Here is an 18,109-nt window from a genome sequence, read left to right on the forward strand (position 1 = left end):
CCGAGCTGTAAAGACTATGCATATCTGAAAACTGAAGCAATAGGATTCATACGCAGATGCCAAGATCGTAGAGCGGCCTGGTGGCGAGCTCATCTTGGCACCATTATATTTTATCTAAAAACTTGAAGGACTATCATTGTCGATATTTCCTAATGTAACCCTCCGTAGAAGGGGCGGGCCTAGCGTGTATCAAGGGTATTCAAATTGAATACTTATTATTTTTTTGTCAAACAATTTGTGTCTTGAACACTTTGAAATTATGATCTCAAGCCTATGAATTTATGGATATAATGCTCAACTCTGAGTTATACATTCTAGTTGTTATACAATTTATTTTGTGATGCTAAAATCTAGATTTTGGCATTAATTTCTTTTACCATTTGAAAATTTGGATACCCACACTACAAATCCTGGGCAAGCCCCTGCCGTAGCCTGTACACACTCCACGAGCCACTGTTCATTACACAGAAGCAATTACGCCTATGCCATGTCAGTACGAGGCCACTTAAAGTGCGCCGATGAGCTGAATCAAACTGATGAAGACCAGCCAAATCCAACTGCCGGGATGCCCAGCCTGCAGAGAATATCACCGGACCGAATCGCGCCCAGCAGTGGTCCATCCACACGCATCAAGGATTCCCCTCGGCGTCCACCGATTCCACGCTGCGTGCCCTCCGCTTTCGCGACATGCTTAGAGCCTGTGTGGTTAGAGGGTCTAAAGCTAGCTAAAGCGCGGGTGCATGATGCGTCTTTCTTCTCGCCAGCGGCCCAAAGCATCGAGCGATCGAGGTCGCAGCGATCATGACTCCTTTTCCCCTTTGCCTTTGCTTCGTTGTAGCTGCATGACTTTTCCCAATCTCCCCCGTTTATTTCTACAACCTCCGAGCGATCGATCCGGCATGGCTACCATCATGGTTGCGGCCGCTGGCCGGGGAGATTATCAAACTACAAGCATGCTCGTGTGCAGTAGCATTTGCATGCTTCTGTCTCAATACTAAACTGCCACTAGTGGGTCTGAGGGTGTTCAGATTCTTAGGCTAAAGTTTAGTCCGGGTCACATCTGATGTTTGGATATCAATTAGGATGATTGAACATAAGTTAATAACAAAAATAATTGTATAAATGAGTTAGGCTTAATAGATTCATCTCAGAATTAGCCCTCATTTATGCAATTATTTTTGTTATTAGTCTATATTTAATCCTCGCATCCAAACATCTGATGTGATCCGAACTGAACTCTAGCTAAGGATCCAAACACCCCAGCACCTCACCTTAACCCTACAGAAAAACACTCGAGCTCGTACGTGTGGCATGTGTTGCTCCATACATTTCTATCGATCGGGAAATCGTTGCGATCAATTGGTGGGAAACAGATAGGTTGAAGAATACTGTTAGAAAAAAGGAAAAGGAAGGTAATGCTGTTTCTGCATGTTTGTTTAAGGGGGTGTTTGGGAGAGGGTGATAAACTTTAGCACTCCCACTTTAGTCTATTTTAGTCACTTGTGCTCCCAAACAGGTGAGCTAAAACTGGTGGACTAAATTTTAGCTCCCAACTAATCCTTTATTCACTTGGAGGTAGCTAAAATGGACTAAATGGACTAAAAAGTGGTCCCCCGGACCACTTTCCCCCTGCCCCCTCCCCTCTGTCCCCTCCCCTCTGTCTCCTCCCCTCAGTCTCTCTCTCTCTCTTCCCACCTCCTTCGCTCGAACCGCCGCCTCTGCCTCACCCGCCGGTCCCGCCGCCTCCGCCTCGCCGCCGCCGCCTCCGGCCGGCCCCGCCCACCCCCGCGGTCTCCACCGGCCCCCGCGGCCTCCGTGTCATTCTCCTCGCATGTGTCGCCCAACGCAGACGCGCCCCCGGAGCCGGAAGGCACCGCCTGCGGGTGGTCCTCGGCGAAGCCGGAGTTGGAGGAGAGGACCTGCTCGTCGGAGGAAAGCGCCGGCGAGCCCGGCAGTGTCACTAGCAGGGCCATGGGGATCGGCGCCGCAGCCACCGTCACCGCCCCGGACGCCGCCACGGTGGCGACGGTCGCTAAAGCCGCTGCCGGCACGGCCGAAACTACCTTTGCCCCGCTGCCTCCGCGACCGGCGGTGGTGCCGCGACAGGCGCGGGCGCGGGGGGCTCGCTGCCGCCGGCCTCCCCGGTGGCGCCGCCCTGCTCGGCCATCTAGCTACCGCCGTAGCCCAGTCGAATCTGAGCTGGGGAAGGAAAACCGTAGCTTCCAGATGCGGGAAAGGGCGACTCGGGTTGGTAGGTACGAAAGCGGGGTTCTTGGCCTTGGACCGGACGGCGCGAGCACGGGCCGGTGCGGACGGCGGAGTCGGGGATGCCGGCACGAGCATGGGACGGTGTGGGCAAGATTTGCACTTGAGAAGGAAGAAATAGAGGAGGGGTAGGGAAGAGGAGAGAGAACAGGGGTAAATAGTCTTTTATCAACACAGGTGCTAAAATTTAGCACCTCACCCAAACACCCTCAGGGGCGGATCTAGTGCCCGGGCTGCAGCCCGGGGCGAGCCCATGTAGTCCCTTTAACATATGTGGTATTTAGCCTAACAAAAGGAGGTTTATGAGGCAAGATTAGACTGTTTTAGTTGTGATTCAGCACCTTAGCCCGGGGTGCAGCCCCGTTTTGGATCCGCCCCTGAACACCCTAAAGGGCTAAAATTTAGCACTCTATTTGGGAGGGCTAAAGTTTAGTCCAGGACTAAATTTTAGCACCTTCCTCCCAAACATGCCCTAAGATGAGAGGAACAGTTGGACACACATCTTGGAGAGTGGGAGACATGCATGCATGGCCTGAACTTAGCTGCTACTAACTGATCCCTGATCACCCTTCACCTCACCAAACCTACAATAAAGCACTTGACGGCGTGTACGTGTGGCATGCGTTGCTCCAAACTTTTCTATCAGATTTTTTTTAAAAAAAAGGTTAATCAGTAGTAGTACGAGCGAAGGAGGTTGGCACGAGCAGTCGAACAGATATATATGTATATATATAAACGTACAATGGACGGCGGTTTCTCAGCATGTTGCTTTTGGCTTAATTCTGAGGGGAAAAGCTGGGCACATCCTGGGGGCATGATCATTAGCTTGACTTCCAGCGTAGGTTAAGCTAATATGAAATGGTTGGCTTCTTCTTATTACTTAGTACCCCTCCGTTCCAAATTGTAGGTCGTTTTAATTTTTCTAGATTCATAGATATTATTATACTCCTAGACATACATATATCTAGATGTATAATAATATATATGAATAAAAAAACTAAAACGATATACAATTCGAAATGGAGGGAGTAGCTGAAAGCAGCTTGAATTGTTATCCAACTTTTCCGTTTATTTGTATTTCGAATCATCATGCACGTAGTAATGCATGTACCTACGTACTCCACGGTCGGAACAGAGTGGGAGGCTTTTTTTTCTATACTCATCCTGTTCCCCTCTTATAGCCAACCATACGGACACGCCACTCTTTCAGCATGTTGAGCTTGAGAAGTTGGTTGTATATACATCAAGTGCCTGGTTTTGGCTCACAAGTCTTTGCAAGCATGAAAACTAGTTGAATGATCAACCGAAGGAAAGAGAGTTCATCGGTGCATGTTTCGTCCACTCCTGAATTTTCAAGATGCTGAGCTTGATAGACTACTACTGAACTGATCAGAGAAAAATGGTAACACTGTGGGACGATGGACCCTGTATATGTTCATTTTTTCGTAAATTTTAATGGAAGCTTTTGGTCCTATGGCTCGGCCGAACGAAGCCGTGGCAGCTCTAGGCTTGGAGTCATTCACCCCTAATTGTTGATTTTGTTTCTTTCCTCTCTCCCTCTCTCTCTAAATAAAATAAAAGTTGTTAGTTTAGCTTTCAAAACCTGCTTTAAGGCAGCTTTAAGGTACTGGTACTACAATTAAAATGGGCTTGAATCCTACTTAATTTCAGTGCTAACAAATGCATCCCATGTCCTGTGTGGAAGGCTACATGGGAAGTACACTAGAGTATATCAGACGAGTCAACACAAAGGACTAGAAATCCTTTTGAAGATGCAGGTTACAGTACAACAAAGCTGCGGCCCGTGGTACTGGTGCTACGTACCTGATTGAGGAATATGGGTACCTATACCCACCGACTAGGATATTGGCTGGTCCTGATAAGTGGGCCTGCCCGACCAAAACGTACGGGTAAAGAACGTGAAGATACTTGGAGTACAAGACAAGGAAGTCGGACGATTCAAATCAGTCCGGATCTTACGGGACACGTGTTGTAATCTGACTCAGATCGCTTTTCATGTAACAACCGACTAGATTAGATTCAAACCGACTTGTAACCCTAGGTCGTCAGCCTATACAAGGCGGCTAAGGGCGCCTCCCGAGGGCATCTCAATTCTCAAGCAATACAAACCACCAAAATATAGGACGTAGGGTATTACTCTCCGAAGGTCTGAACCTGTCTAAACCCTCGTGTTCTCGCGATCACCTTCTTGGTTTCGCAATCCCCTCTGCCTACAAATCAACCACTTGGGTAACCCCTTGGTGGACTGTTGGGTTATTAAATCCAACAGTTGGCGCACCAGGTAGGGGTGATTGTGAGATCCTCCCTAGCAAGCTTGATAGCATCTCGCCCTAGAGTCATCTTTCCCGAGAGCATGAAGTATTTCCTTGCCAACCCGATCTCGCTTCGCTTCGGGAGCATGCCGGTGAACTCTGACTCCACCACCTCCTCCACCAACTAGGCATCCGCCGCCAGCTCAGCATCCGTCGGATCTACTTTGACGGAGCAAGGTCTTCACCCGAGGATCATCACGCCGCTTGCCCAGCAGGTCGGTGATCTCTCTCCGAGAGGATTCCGAACATCCTTGTTGCAACCCATCCACCCATGCCCTCCGACCTGATCACGAGGCTAGACCGCATCAGCAACACTATTGCTGAGTGCATTGATCTCTCCGAGACGGTGCTACGCTCAACAAGGTCGGCGCAGTGTCCTTCCCTCGCCCCCTTTGGTCTAAGGAACTCGGCTGCCACGTTTTCTGCCAAACTCGCGCATTCCCTTCAGATCCAATCTAGAGACCCACCCGCACCCGCCCAGTTTTCGGACTGTGGTGAGTTCCAGGTCCCCTGCATTGTACAAGCAACGACGAGAGCAACTCCTCCACGCCAGATCGCGAAACCTTTATGGTCTCTGCTGACGATCCACCCAGGGATGGCGAAACCTCTTCTAGGAAGTAGGCCGCAACGCCAAGAACCAGGAACGTGTAGTACCGCGCCAACGGGAACAAGCCTACGCCCAGCGACACCAACAATCTGCTGCTAACGCGGGAGTGGAGGCGGCAAGTGACCAGTGGCGATCACCGCCCGTCACCAACCTCAACCCACCGCGTGCCAACGACGGTGACAACGCCGACCAGAACAGTGCCTGGGGCAGACGCAGGCACCCTCTGCGCGCCCGCAATCTACAAGCTGACCTCGAGGAGGCCAGCAACAACGTCTTCACTACACTCCAAGCTAACCTGGGGCTGCCTTCACCGACTTGGAAAACCTTCCAGACTCGGAGCCACTCCGGCGAATCCGGCCAACGCCCAAATTGAAGAGTGAGCCCACAATCGGTCAGCATACTCCCGGTCCACAACTACCCGGCACTCTCGAAGCCGATCCGGGCATAGCAGATTCGGCCACCACCGAGGCGACCACAACCGCGCGGGAGGTCGGCTGGAGCCCGTCCGTGAAAAGGAAGTGGAGCAACCCGCCAACCCACCCACCAACAACGACAACCACGACAACCGCCGCCGTGGCAAGAGAGGCGATGGCGAGGACCGTGGCAGACAAGTTCGGCAACATGACCTTCGTGAAGAGCTACGCGACCGCCGTGACCTCCGCGCCGACCTCAACAACCACCACTGAGAGCGGGAAGAGGCAGAGCTCCGCCATCACGCCGAGTACGACTATGACTACGGCGCTCCTGGACCAAACCGCGATGCGGAACGGGAGGACCGCTGATGACAAGAAGATTAGATGCGTCGCCGCGCCGAATACGACCGCACGTATGGCGCCCCTGAAGACGCCTACATCCCGCCCATCCAGACGCAACAACGGTGGATGTCCCAGGGCAGCACCTGTCGTGTACAACCTCGAGGACGACAACGACACAACGATCGATGGTTTCGCCGCCTTCACTCCCCACCTCAGGGCCGTTGAGTGGCCCGCTTCGTTCAAGTCGGCCATCAACGAAAAATACGATGGCCGCTACAACCCTACCATCTTGAGCTTACAGCACCGCGGTGAAAGCCGCCAACGATACCTACGACCAGATGACTGCCTATTTCCCAGTGGTGATGGGTCCCACCCCTCTGCTGTGGCTAGAAAACCTCCCACCAAGCAGCATCGACAGCAGGGGTCAGCTCGCTAGAGCTTTCACCGAGAACTACTCCAATTTCAGTAGACAGGTCAGCTCGATCGAACACGGCAGAATATAAAATCGCTCGTGAGCTCAACTACCTCCAATTTCAGTAGACCGGTAGCCCTGTACTTTTAGTACCCGTTGCCCGTTGGTGTGTCCGTCCGTGTGTGGTGGCTTCATTGGTTGGGAGGAATCATGGCTGAAGAAAAAAAAAACATGCGCATCGGTGCATGGTAACATGCATCAAAGAAAAGGGAGGTAGCGAAAAGCACTAAGCAAGCTTGTAAAAGCTTTGGGATTGGATCCTTTTCTTGTAAGATATTGTTATGGACATCTGTTTGATATGATGCAGGAATTCCGCAATATTGTGAGTCTATCCCGAAATTATGGGCATTCTACAAATGTTGGCACACGTTTCCTAGTTCCTACTCGTTGGGTGACTGAAAACAATGACAATTGGGCGCATTTACATGCCGACAGCAAAGTTTGCATTGCCGAACTATGGTTTGCGGCACTGGATGATGGCCACAGGAGCCTGCTGGATCATGGTGGAGATGGGCATAAGGGGCGGCACAGTGTGGATACACGAAACAAGCTCTTCTGCTTTTCGGTAGAATCTGAGAAATTTCTGATTTTGCGTCTGAATTTTCTTCTGTTTCACTCTAGAATGTATGTTTTGTTTGTTAGGAACTCCACTTTCTGGAGGGAAATGGTTTGTTGAGTCCCTACCAAAACGGGTTCTATGGCGCCTAAATGATACTAAAAGGGGTATTTTAAATTCTTGCTGTAGCTCTCTGTGTGGAAATGGCTCGATAATTTGACGCCTTCAGTGCAATAATGAGTGAAAAGGCTGCAGCTGTGTCCTTGCACATACACCTTCTACAGTTCTACTGTCATATTACACTGCCAAACATATATCGGCGAAATGCAGTACACAGGGCCAGTACTTGGTGGTCTCTCATGCTCGCATGATTCAGTTTCCGAAGGGTCCCCAAAAAAGCCTTCCTTGTTGGGTCATGCAGGCACGCAGCCTTTCCCTCCAGAGATCTTTGAGCCTTTGACACCCTGCGGCAGAGGGCAACATGACCAAACTGCCCTCCCGTCCAGGCTCCAAGCTCCAGCGTCCGGCCGGACTCCCCCTCCTTTAACTAACTCCTAGTGCCTCCATGCCGTGGAAGCTCGCCTCTCACTTCACTTCCCCATAGCGGGGGGAATGTAGTAACAGCTTGATGTGACCTCACTTCTCCACTCTCCTCCTGACTCCTGTCGCTCGACGCCAACTGGTACGCGCCAGCCCAGATGTTTCTCCACTCCATCTTGATGCAAAAAATGGCAAAGAACACACGGCAGCCAAGGTACATTCGTGATCCATGCGCTGCGCGTCCTGTCGAGCGCCGGGGAGGATTTCGTGTCGGCTGACGTGATCGATGCTTGCTTGCCGTGCGTGCAGAAAAGATGGCGGCGCGAGATCAGGCGGCCACAAGTCCCCGTGGTACCAGCGCGCGGTGGAGGTGCTCCTCCTCATCTGGAAGCAGCCGGCGGCGCCGACGGCGACGACGAAGGCCGCGGCGGCGTCGGGGGTGACGGCGGCCTCAGGCAGGGGCGCGGCGGCGCCGGCGGCGGGGGGGCCCGGGAGGCTGCGGAAGTCGTCGTCGCTGAACGTGGCGGCGTCGTTCACGCGGGTGTGCCTGTGCGCGCCCATCTCCTCCTACAACAGCGAGTCGCTCTACTGCTTCCAGGCCGACGCGGCGCCGCGGCGGAGCTACAGCTACCCGCGCGCGTCGTCGGCGTCGGCGTCCGGGTGCGGCGTCAGCCCGCTGGTGGCCCCGCCGCCGGCCGCCGAGCAGGCCGCGGGTGTCGGCGGTCGAGGGAGGCCGGGCGCGGGCAAGGTCGGCGGCGAGGGCGCCGCGCGGCGGGTGTTCCGGGGCAAGTCCCTGACGGACGACATCCTGATGCGGCGGTTCGTGGTGGACGAGGAGGCCACGCGGCGGCGCAACGAGATGGAGGTGATCCGGCGGCGCCACGCGGTGGCTACCAAGCGCCGGCGCCTGGGCCCCAGCCCGCTGCGCCGGATGGCGCTTGCGGAGTCGGAGTCGGAGGCCGAGGATGAGACGGAAGCGGCGCCAGCAGCGACTGCGGCTGGGAGGGGAACGGACAGTTCCGTGGCAGCGGTAGCGTAGCGTGGCGTGGCGCGGCGAGGCTCTCCCGTGTGATGATTTCGATCGGGTTTCGCCGTCGGCTCTGTGTTTTTTTCTTCCTTTGTCCTTTTCCTCCTCCGCGGTTGCTGCTGTCATGCGCTGCGAGGAGGAGGAGATTCTGGAGCAACGCACAGTTTTAAACAGACTAGCGATCGAGCAGCTAGCGTCGGATGCCGACGACGAGGGCGCGCGCCTGTGCGCCTGTGACCGCGACCACGTCCGCTCCTGCTCCGTTTCGTTTCGTTCGCGACCGTGTGCCTCTATCCGTTCCTTCTGCCTGTCCATCCCGGGCGCACGGGTTGGTTGGTCCTGGCAGGCTGGCACCGGACGCTGACGCTGACGCCGGCGCGGCCGCCGAACGAGGGCGACCGAATCGGATGGCGACGAGTTGTCGTGGCGTTTCAGCGTGCGCGGCGGGCGAAACGCCTGCCCTGCGACACCGAACGATCGGGCAGAGTAAATGAGCGGGCAGCCGGCAGGCAACCGGCGCAACGGCTAGCGCGCGCTGGCCTCGGGCGGCCGGGGCTCTTCGCCACTCGCCAGTGAGGGAAGCCGGTGCCATCCATCCAGTGGCTCGGTTTGTGCCGTGCACGGTAGTAAATGCGCGACGCGGCCGGTGCGAGTCGTGTGAGCCGAGACCAAGACGATCCGTTGGGCACGGTACGGCAGGTGGAGTACAGTAGTGTGCGTGCGTGTACGCGCGGCACAATTAAGGAGCGAACGGTCCGAATCGGCCGCCGGTGTGGCGCGTCACGCTATTGCTCTCGCGACCGGCGGGATCGCGATCGGTGCAGACGAGCTCGTGGCGTGTTAGCATCAGGAACTAGGGTGGCATGGCGCGCTTGTTCTCGTCCCGCGTCCCTTATGACGTCCGTCACGCGCGGCGAATATAGCGTGGCCGTTTCAGCGTCTTGGGAGTAGATCGAACTGGAAGAGAAGAGAAGAGAAGAGAAGACAATGCCGGCTGAGCATCGAGGCCCTGACAGGAACACAACACGCGGATGGTAGGTAGGTATCGCTGCACAGGCTGAGAGCCGAGGCCCTGACAGGAACAGGACACACGGATTGGTAGGCATTGCTGCATGGCAGGACCGGAGGAGGGAGCGTTCGGCCGTCGCCGTCGCGGTACGTCGCGCTGTCGGGGGCGCGTGCTTCCATCCACTCTCCCAATTGTCCGAGCGTGTCGCGGACGAGGCCTAGAATATTGGCGTGCAGCGAGGTCCGGCCGGCCCTGCGGAAAAGCAAGGACCAAGGAGTAGTACTTCATTCGTCCGCGGATAATATGATCCTCCTCCCGGCTAATCTAGTTTTAAAAGGTTCGGGAGGGAGAGAGTACAACAAGTAGACGTTCATGATTGATGTCCCCTTTCTTTTGGGCTGGAAAAGCAAAAGAAGCTCTCTTTCTCTCGCTCTGATTCTCTCAGTCTGATGGGCGGGCAGCACAGCTGCTGCGGACTGTAAACTACACCGACATGGCCCACAAGCTTTGCCGTCCAGGTCCACCAGCCTGCACCTGCCTGTATCCGTATCACCTCGAGTGGACCCTCGCTCGGTCGTGCAAGCGTGCTTTTCGGAATTAATACTCATTTTAAGCGCGGCGGCCGCGCGGACCCTCCTGGACTTGCCCGTGGGCTTGTTGTTTTCAGAAAGCCCGGAAAGCCCGGAAACGGCGCCCGCTGCTCGACAAATCTCGTTTGGCAGTTGCGGCCACAGGCTAGGCTAACAGCCACTAGTGTTAAATGAGACTACAGAATGTGTGAGGCGAGCTTGTTACACTAGACTGGCTTATTATTTCAGAATAAATAAACAAGCATCTTCTGATGCCACTGTCAAACGAGCTACTGCTACTTGTGTTAGTATAGGATATCAGCTCCACTTGTGTTGGTCGCAACCTTTATTTTCTAAAAGAATGCTAGGCCTGCTTTGTGTACAACTCCTCGGGTTTTTTTTAGAGGAACAGTGTTACTCCTTTACCTACTCATCTTTTTTGGAAGAGATGTCATTGGGTTGTAGGACCGAAGATAGGACCAAAATAAGGCCCAGGTCGGACTAAAGTCCGCAGTGGGCCAACATTTGGGTATTGACCTGTCTTGACTCGGCCCCTTCATTAGGATAGGATCTGATGAACATGATTTTTTTTTTGAGAGGCAATCTGAACATGACTAATCCAAAGACATGATGCTACGAGAAGAGAAGGATGCCTTAGCTCAATAATGAGCGAACGGGACAGTCCCAGCCCGCGTAGAAAAAACATCCTGTACCTAGCAATGCTGCATTGGGCCGCTTGCACACGCGAACTGTTATTTGGGCTCCTTGGGCCGCTTGCTCCGGCCCACTGTCTGGGTCTGTCTGGTTGCGACTTCCTTCGTTTCGGAAGCGCCCGCCGCAGCCAACACGCACACGCGCAGTCATCATCTACTACTTGCAGAAGGGGCAAGGAAGACGGGCGCCGGGGACGGACGCTGCTTCCATCCTTCTCGCCTCAAGTAGTCCCGCCGCGCCTCCGGTGTAGTCCCGCCAAAAAGGAAGGCACCTCCCTTCCAGCTCCGCTCCCCAAATAGTCCCGCCGCGCCTCCGGAGCCAATCCCACCTTCCCTCGCCGCCGCCGCCATGGCTCCGCCGGAGGCCTCGCAGCCGCCGCCGCCGGGTAAGGGGAAGGAAAAGAAGAAGGATGATATCGACGATCTGGTGAGTCCGCTCGTCTCTCGAGAATTAGGTTATTTGCTTTAGATCTGTGGTTTTGTTTCTCCTCAATGACGTATTCGATGTTGCTGGTATGCTGCAGCCAGAGGAAGATTTGGCGTTGAAGGAGCAGCTGGAGCTCTACGTCCTGCGCGCGCAGGACGCCGATCCCGGTGTGCAGAAGCTCGCCCTCGAGAGCATGAGGTATGCACTTAACACCCGATCCAGTGCTTTAGTTCTAGGGTTGTGTTTTGCTGAGTACTGCTGTGACCCATTTCAGACAGGAAATCCGATCTGCCACGAGCTCAATGACTTCCGTTCCGAAGCCGCTCAAATTTCTCCGCCCGCACTATGGAGCCCTCAAGTCCTACTTTGAGACCATGCCGGAGTCTGAGCTGAAGGTACGTGCGAAGTGCTGATCACCGAGTTGTGCTGTGATTTAGATTGGTTTCATACAGTACTGATGCCGCCTTACTGTATCGCAGAAATACATGGCAGACATTCTATCGGTGTTAGCTTTGACAATGTCCGTTGAGGGAGAAAGGGTATGTGCCTGCTGTGGTGATTATCTCCCCCACTGTAGTAGATGAACTGTTCTTCTTTAGTGGGGAACTCCACTTGACCTCAGGTCCTAAAATTTTATTTCCCACATTTCAGGAGAGTCTGAAGTACCGGTTATTAGGCTCCGAAGGTGATATCGGATCATGGGGTCACGAGTATGTAAGGTATATACGAAACTGAAGTAACTAATATCTTTCTCCCAAACAGTGAAGTCTAAATATTTTGCATATAGTTGCTTCATACTGAAATGTGGTTGTTGATTAAGCTCTACGGAGTATTTCAATATCTCAATTTTTCTGTTGTCAGTTTATGTGCTATTTTTGTTTCAATATTGTTGGATTCTAAAGGAATAATTTTATACAGAAATTTGGCTGGCGAGATTGCACAAGAGTTCCATAAGCGTCAGGTTGCCCTCTCACTCATCCTATAATAGAATTCTTGAATCCCTTTGTGTGGGTGTCATCCATAACTTAGCATACCTGGTTCTTCTGTTGAACACCCTGTTAAAGTTCTAAACTTTGTTGTTTGGTTGTTTCTTAGTCTTAATATCCTATCGCATCTAACCTCTGGTAATCAATATCTTTTTTATTATCAAAATTTTAGAATGTTGAATCGCGCGAGTTAGAGCTTGTAGTGTTGATTGCTGAATAGTTGAAAATCACAATGTGTCTTAATTGATATTATAAACAACTGCATTTCATTCCTTCCTATCTCATTATATTTATTCTCCCTCATTATTTTTAGTCCCATGCACCTCGTAACAACGATCAAATTTCATTGCAAATAGCTGCAAAATTTTTAGTGTTGCTTGTTCTTGTTTTATTTCTCTTATAGTGGACTGCAATATGGAATTAAGTAGTGAACCCTGTTTGTTCTGTTCCATTATTTAACTTTCAAACCTCTAATGCTGGTTTTCATTGTTTCCAGGATGATGACTTGCCCATTGACGCCCTAATGGAGCTTGTGCAGCAAATTATTTCATTTCACATGAAGGTTTGTTCTGATTAGAGTTCATGGTTGAGTGTTTATTTATTCTGTTCATCTTGAACAATGTTGTTTTAGTTATGCTAATTTTGTTTCTATCTTTCGTTGATTTTTAGCATAATGCTGAACCTGAAGCTGTAGATCTTGTGATGGAGGTACCTTCAATCCTTAAATTACTTGTTTCTTCTCAGAGCACACTCCCAATATTTCTTGCTAATAAATAGATGCATAAATTTCATTTTTTGTAGGTTGAAGACCTTGATTTGCTAGTTGAGCATGTGGACACTACAAACTACAAAAGAGCTTGCTTGTATCTTACTAGTTCGTCCAAGTATGAATCTCTTTCATCACTTGTGTGCTTTTCTGTTGTAGTGCTTCCGCTCTCCATTTTGGAACCGCTGTGGAACCTAGATATACATGAATTTCTTGAAATTAAACGAACACTTTTCTGTGCCTAAATGTGAAACTTGCAGATTTCTTCCTGCTCCAGATGATATGTTGGCGCTTGACATAGCATATACCATCTACATGAAGTTTGGAGACCTTGCAAGTGCTTTGAAAATTGCCCTTCAACTTGAAAAAGTGAGTACAAGAGTATCTCATTCCATACCACCTCATTTAGCAACCAAATCCATATTAACACGTTTAAATATCTGTAGTCCATGCAGTATGTGAAGCAAGTCTACACATCAACTGATGATTTTCTGCTCAAGAAACAATTCTCATACATCATAGCACGCCATGTAAGCCCCCCCTGCCCCCAGTCTCCTCTCTGTATATCAGATACCATGTGTGCACATATATTCAATCATGGCAACTAATCAGCCCATGACACTGAGATGCACCTCATTATGAGCTTGTTTCCCCCCTGGTTTTGAACCATCATTTCTCTTCTTCTGAAGGGTTTGGCTATGGAGATTGATGATGAGATAGCTGCTGATGACAATGATAAGGAGGTTTTGCAAGAAATAGTTAATAATACTAAGCTGAGTGAGGGATACCTTACTCTTGCTCGCGATATTGAGGTCATGGAGCCTAAATCTCCTGAGGATATATACAAGGTGATGTATATTTTACTGCTTACCATATTTGTGGTGGCGCTAGTCATCCATAATAATTGTGGTTGTGCAATTTGTAGGTCCATTTGATTGATGGCCGTGGTGCCAGCTCCAGTCTTGATTCTGCAAGACAGAATCTGGCTGCTACATTTGTCAATGCATTTGTGAATGCTGGGTTTGGCCAGGTTAGCTTTTGAGACAAAACTGTTGCTTGTGGTCCAATTTGTGAGAAAATAGTGCATCTTAAGTTTTTTCTTTTATATATTTTTTGCGCAGGACAAGTTGATGACTGCTCCATCTGATTCGTCCAGCAGTGGGTCTTCTGGAAACTGGTTATTCAAGAACAAGGAACACGGGAAAGCCAGTGCAGCGGCTAGTCTGGTACAATTACAGTATTCATTATGTTTTATTTAACCAGAAAAATCTTGTTATATTTGAACTATCCAATAATAGTTAAATAACTTCTTGTTTCCAGGGAATGATTCTCCTGTGGGATACTGATTCTGGGCTTGCTCAGCTTGACAAGTACTTGCATAGTAATGACACTCATGTTGTTGCTGGAGCTTTGCTAGGTATTGGAATTGTCACGTGTAGCGTGAAGAATGATTGCGATCCTGTATGTGCTTAGCTCATCTTGCTCTCTTCCTGCCTTCATCTTGTTTTCACCCATCTAATACCCTAACCTTTCTGCCAGGCACTTGCTATTCTCATGGAGTATATTGGTAAGGATGACTCAAACATCCGTATTGGGGCAATATTGGGTCTAGGAATTGCATATGCTGGTTCCCAGAAAGAAGAGGTGGGAAATTATTGCTTTGTCTTACTGTCACAACTATTGGCTATATGTTTCTTATATTTATATTGTTTTGCAAATTTCAGCTTAAAACGCATCTATCTGCTGTGTTGGGAGACCCCCAATCACCTCTCGAGGTCTTGGTTTTCTCAGCCATTGCCTTGGGACTGGTGTTTGTCGGTTCTTGCAGTGAAGAGATTGCACAGCCTATCATATTTGCCTTGATGGAACGTAGTGAGGCTGAGTTGGGAGAGCCCATTATACGGTTGCTTCCCGTTGCGCTTGGCCTCCTATATCTTGGAAAACAGGTAATTTTAAGTAACCTGGAGAGATAGTTCTGATTTCAAACTTTTGCAATTTTGTTGAGTAGGTTATAATATTCAAACAAGTTGCTGGTTAAGCATATCCATCTGGGGTATATTTCTGTTTACCTTGTTGCCACATGCCACTTTCCAAATGTAGTCTAGATGTATGTCCCTGCCCTTTTACAGGTCACTTTAGTGACTCTCAAAGATGTGCTTAGCTAACAGAATGCTGATACCCAATTCCTATTTCAGGAGAGTGTAGAGGCTACTGCAGAGGTCTCTAAAACATTTGATGAGAAGATAGGGAAGTACTGTGATGTAACGCTTATGTCATTGGCATATGCCGGGACAGGGAATGTGCTTAAGGTATTTAATATTTTCCTTGAAATGATTTCTAGCCACTTCAAACTTGTAAATGTTTCCAATTCTGCTTGCAGGTTCAGAAACTTCTTGGCATTTGCTCACAGCATCTTGAGAAAGGCGAAACACACCAAGGGCCAGCTGTCCTTGGAATTGCTCTTATTGCTATGGCTGAAGAATTAGGAGCTGAAATGGCTGTTCGTTCACTTGAGCGTCTCTTGCAATACGGCGAGCAGAATATTAGACGGGCAGTTCCTCTTGCCCTTGGTATACTCTGCATATCTAATCCCAAGGTATGTGGATCTGGTCTTATATACTAACTCTCTGAAATGTGAAATCCTGCTCAAATCATTAAATGCCTGATCAGTGAAGTGGAAAACTTGGATTTCATTAAAACTGCATTAATACTTTAATCCTTTTGGAGGTTTGTAAATTGGCCAAATTGTGTTACATGTGCATGGAAATGTCCCTCTAATGACTAATGAGACCATGTGAATGCAGTTGCTGCATGTTAAGTGGAGTACTAACCTATTTGATGCACTTGCACCAACCAGTGCACACAACAAAGCATGTGTGCGTGCTGTCTTGATAAATTATTGGCATTTTTTAAGAAAAATTGTTGACCATAAAGCCTATATATGTTTGGTCTGAGGCTAACTTTGTTATTTGTTCTCGTAATTTAAAACTTTCATTCTTAAATACTGTTAATATAGGCCCAGAACTGAATGCTTCAAGTTGGATCTAGTGCCATATTATAGAATAATCATATCAAAGCAAGACAGAATTTACTTTAAGACACTATGACGTGTGTAAAATTTTGCACGGTGGCCTCGTTATTGGTAGTGTGGCCATATATCTTCACTGTAATTTTTATATCGTAAACCAAATTGTGATCTACATCATGCAAGGTTCTTAACTTTGTACTATGCAGTTTCTTGTTGCTTATTTTTCTTTTGAACCATTAAAATAGTCAGTTTGGGTATGTGATGATTTGAACATGTATTTATTGGTTGTTCAGCGGTGCATTCACTTGAATAGGTTGCATAATTTTGCAAAACTGTATACCCAATCAGGCAAGATTGCGTTTCTAATACTTGCCATCTCAGGTTAATGTGATGGACACATTGAGCAGATTGAGTCATGACGCAGATGCTGATGTGTCAATGGTTCGTATTTTTTACATTTTTTTACCTACCCGTTCCTTTCTTACTTAATCCTCTATATCTTACATCCTAATTAAAATTTCTCCAGGCTGCAATCATCTCATTGGGTTTGATTGGTGCTGGGACAAACAATGCCAGAATAGCTGGCATGCTTCGCAACCTTTCAAGTTATTACTACAAAGAAGCTGCTCATCTGTTTTGTGTAAGTATAGCTCCACAATGATCATTTGGCATCCATTTACTATAATTGTTTCTTGGTTGTGTTTAAGTTGCATGTGTTGATTAATTTTGTTGTGTTCATCAGGTAAGAATTGCTCAGGGCCTCGTTCACCTTGGAAAGGGCTTGTTGACCCTTTCTCCATACCATTCTGATCGGTTTCTTCTTTCCCCGTAAGTGACTATATCTGAACACCCAATTCACATGTGAATGCCACTGGATTACACTTCAATCTTTTTTTCTGTTTTCCTTTTGGTCTTTCTAGGATGGCACTGGGAGGACTTGTAACTGTTCTGCATGCCTGCCTTGATATGAAGTCCACCATCCTAGGGAAATATCACTACATCCTTTACATTATTGTCCTGGCAATGCAGGTATGTTTCAGTAGTCAATTGCCACAAAATCTATCAATGCAATAGAAAACTGTTGGGTATTGTGGTTGAACTCTACTCTGCTTACTTACACAGCCTCGAATGCTGTTGACTGTGGATGAGGATCTGAAGCCCCTGCCTGTTCCAGTCCGGGTTGGGCAAGCTGTCGATGTTGTTGGTCAGGCAGGAAGGCCCAAAACAATTACGGGCTTCCAGACACATTCCACACCTGTCTTGCTTGCAGCTGGGGAGCGTGCTGAACTAGCTACTGAAAAGTAATACTGAATTTTGAACTAATAATGTGTTATACACCATCTGTATACGTTTCTCCCAGGAAAGCTAATTACTGTTGGTTTGCGATGTGCAGATACATTCCACTGACACCAGTACTGGAGGGCTTTGTAATTCTCAAGAAAAACCCAGAATATCACGAGGAGTGAAAGACTATGCCTGATCGATATGATGCTGATTTCTGGCTCGCCTGCACTGCAACCTCATAAGCCTGGTGGCGGTCCTATGTGGACCCCTGTTATGCCCTTCCAACTCTTGCTCGGCACTTCCTGGTGGTTCATCAAATAAAGTTGTAGCTTTTCACACCAGAGTTGTAGCCGACATAATCGCATGTTTGTGGTTGTGTGATGACATACCACTTGGGTATGCACACCGGGACGCGTAGGTGTTAGTGCTGCTGTCTACTTTTACCGCCAGCTTATTTGTATATCTATGTACCGGAAATTAGGAATTACTGAGCGCATGTTTAGAACTGACTCATTAATACGGTGGTGCACAGTGGCATTTTTTTTAGCTTTTTGACTCGTGTGATCTTTTGTTTGATAAGTAGTACTCCCTCTATCTCAAATTATAAGTCATTTTGGCTTTTTAAAATTCATAGATTTTATCATGCACCTAAATATATATTATCTCTAGATGCATAGTAAATGGTATGAATCTAGAAAACTCAAAACGAGGGAGTAGCATTATAATTTGCACCTGTTATAGCAGTTCTGTTGTTGCCTCGTTCAGGAACGGT

General features: G+C 49.1%; 2 protein-coding genes across 2 annotated transcripts; both read left to right on the forward strand.

Annotated features, from left to right (window-relative positions):
- The first annotated feature begins 7,190 nt into the window (after positions 1–7,190).
- On the forward strand, positions 7,191–8,733 carry LOC101767523. The gene is made up of 2 exons (XM_004976030.3): positions 7,191–7,742; positions 7,838–8,733. Exons 1-2 carry the CDS (start codon positions 7,687–7,689, stop codon positions 8,565–8,567), a joined length of 786 nt encoding a protein of 261 aa, XP_004976087.1. The 5' UTR covers positions 7,191–7,686; the 3' UTR covers positions 8,568–8,733.
- A 2,247-nt stretch (positions 8,734–10,980) lies between these two features.
- Positions 10,981–17,916, forward strand: LOC101767925 (26S proteasome non-ATPase regulatory subunit 2 homolog A). The gene is made up of 25 exons (XM_004976031.3): positions 10,981–11,273; positions 11,371–11,471; positions 11,548–11,668; positions 11,753–11,812; positions 11,925–11,992; positions 12,192–12,234; positions 12,756–12,821; positions 12,929–12,967; positions 13,061–13,143; positions 13,286–13,394; positions 13,472–13,555; positions 13,715–13,873; positions 13,951–14,055; positions 14,147–14,251; positions 14,346–14,486; positions 14,565–14,669; positions 14,750–14,971; positions 15,221–15,334; positions 15,406–15,621; positions 16,435–16,494; positions 16,580–16,693; positions 16,796–16,881; positions 16,974–17,082; positions 17,176–17,354; positions 17,447–17,916. The coding sequence occupies exons 1-25, from the start codon at positions 11,196–11,198 to the stop codon at positions 17,517–17,519; spliced, it is 2,640 nt and encodes an 879-aa protein (XP_004976088.1). The 5' UTR covers positions 10,981–11,195; the 3' UTR covers positions 17,520–17,916.
- The last annotated feature ends 193 nt before the right edge of the window (positions 17,917–18,109 follow it).

This window comes from Setaria italica, chromosome VII (assembly GCF_000263155.2).
Source record: "Setaria italica strain Yugu1 chromosome VII, Setaria_italica_v2.0, whole genome shotgun sequence".
Lineage (NCBI taxonomy): Eukaryota > Viridiplantae > Streptophyta > Magnoliopsida > Poales > Poaceae > Setaria > Setaria italica.

Bases quoted from the DNA above. Each gene is read 5' to 3' on its own strand.
- LOC101767925 (XM_004976031.3), top strand. From the start codon at position 11,196: ATGGCTCCGCCGGAGGCCTCGCAGCCGCCGCCGCCGGGTAAGGGGAAG. The intron at 11,669-11,752 runs GTACGTGCGAAG...ACTGTATCGCAG, and splicing joins TGCCGGAGTCTGAGCTGAAG to AAATACATGGCAGACATTCT. The intron at 16,882-16,973 runs GTAAGTGACTAT...TGGTCTTTCTAG, and splicing joins GATCGGTTTCTTCTTTCCCC to GATGGCACTGGGAGGACTTG.
- LOC101767523 (XM_004976030.3), top strand. From the start codon at position 7,687: ATGTTTCTCCACTCCATCTTGATGCAAAAAATGGCAAAGAACACACGG. The intron at 7,743-7,837 runs GTACATTCGTGA...CCGTGCGTGCAG, and splicing joins AAGAACACACGGCAGCCAAG to AAAAGATGGCGGCGCGAGAT.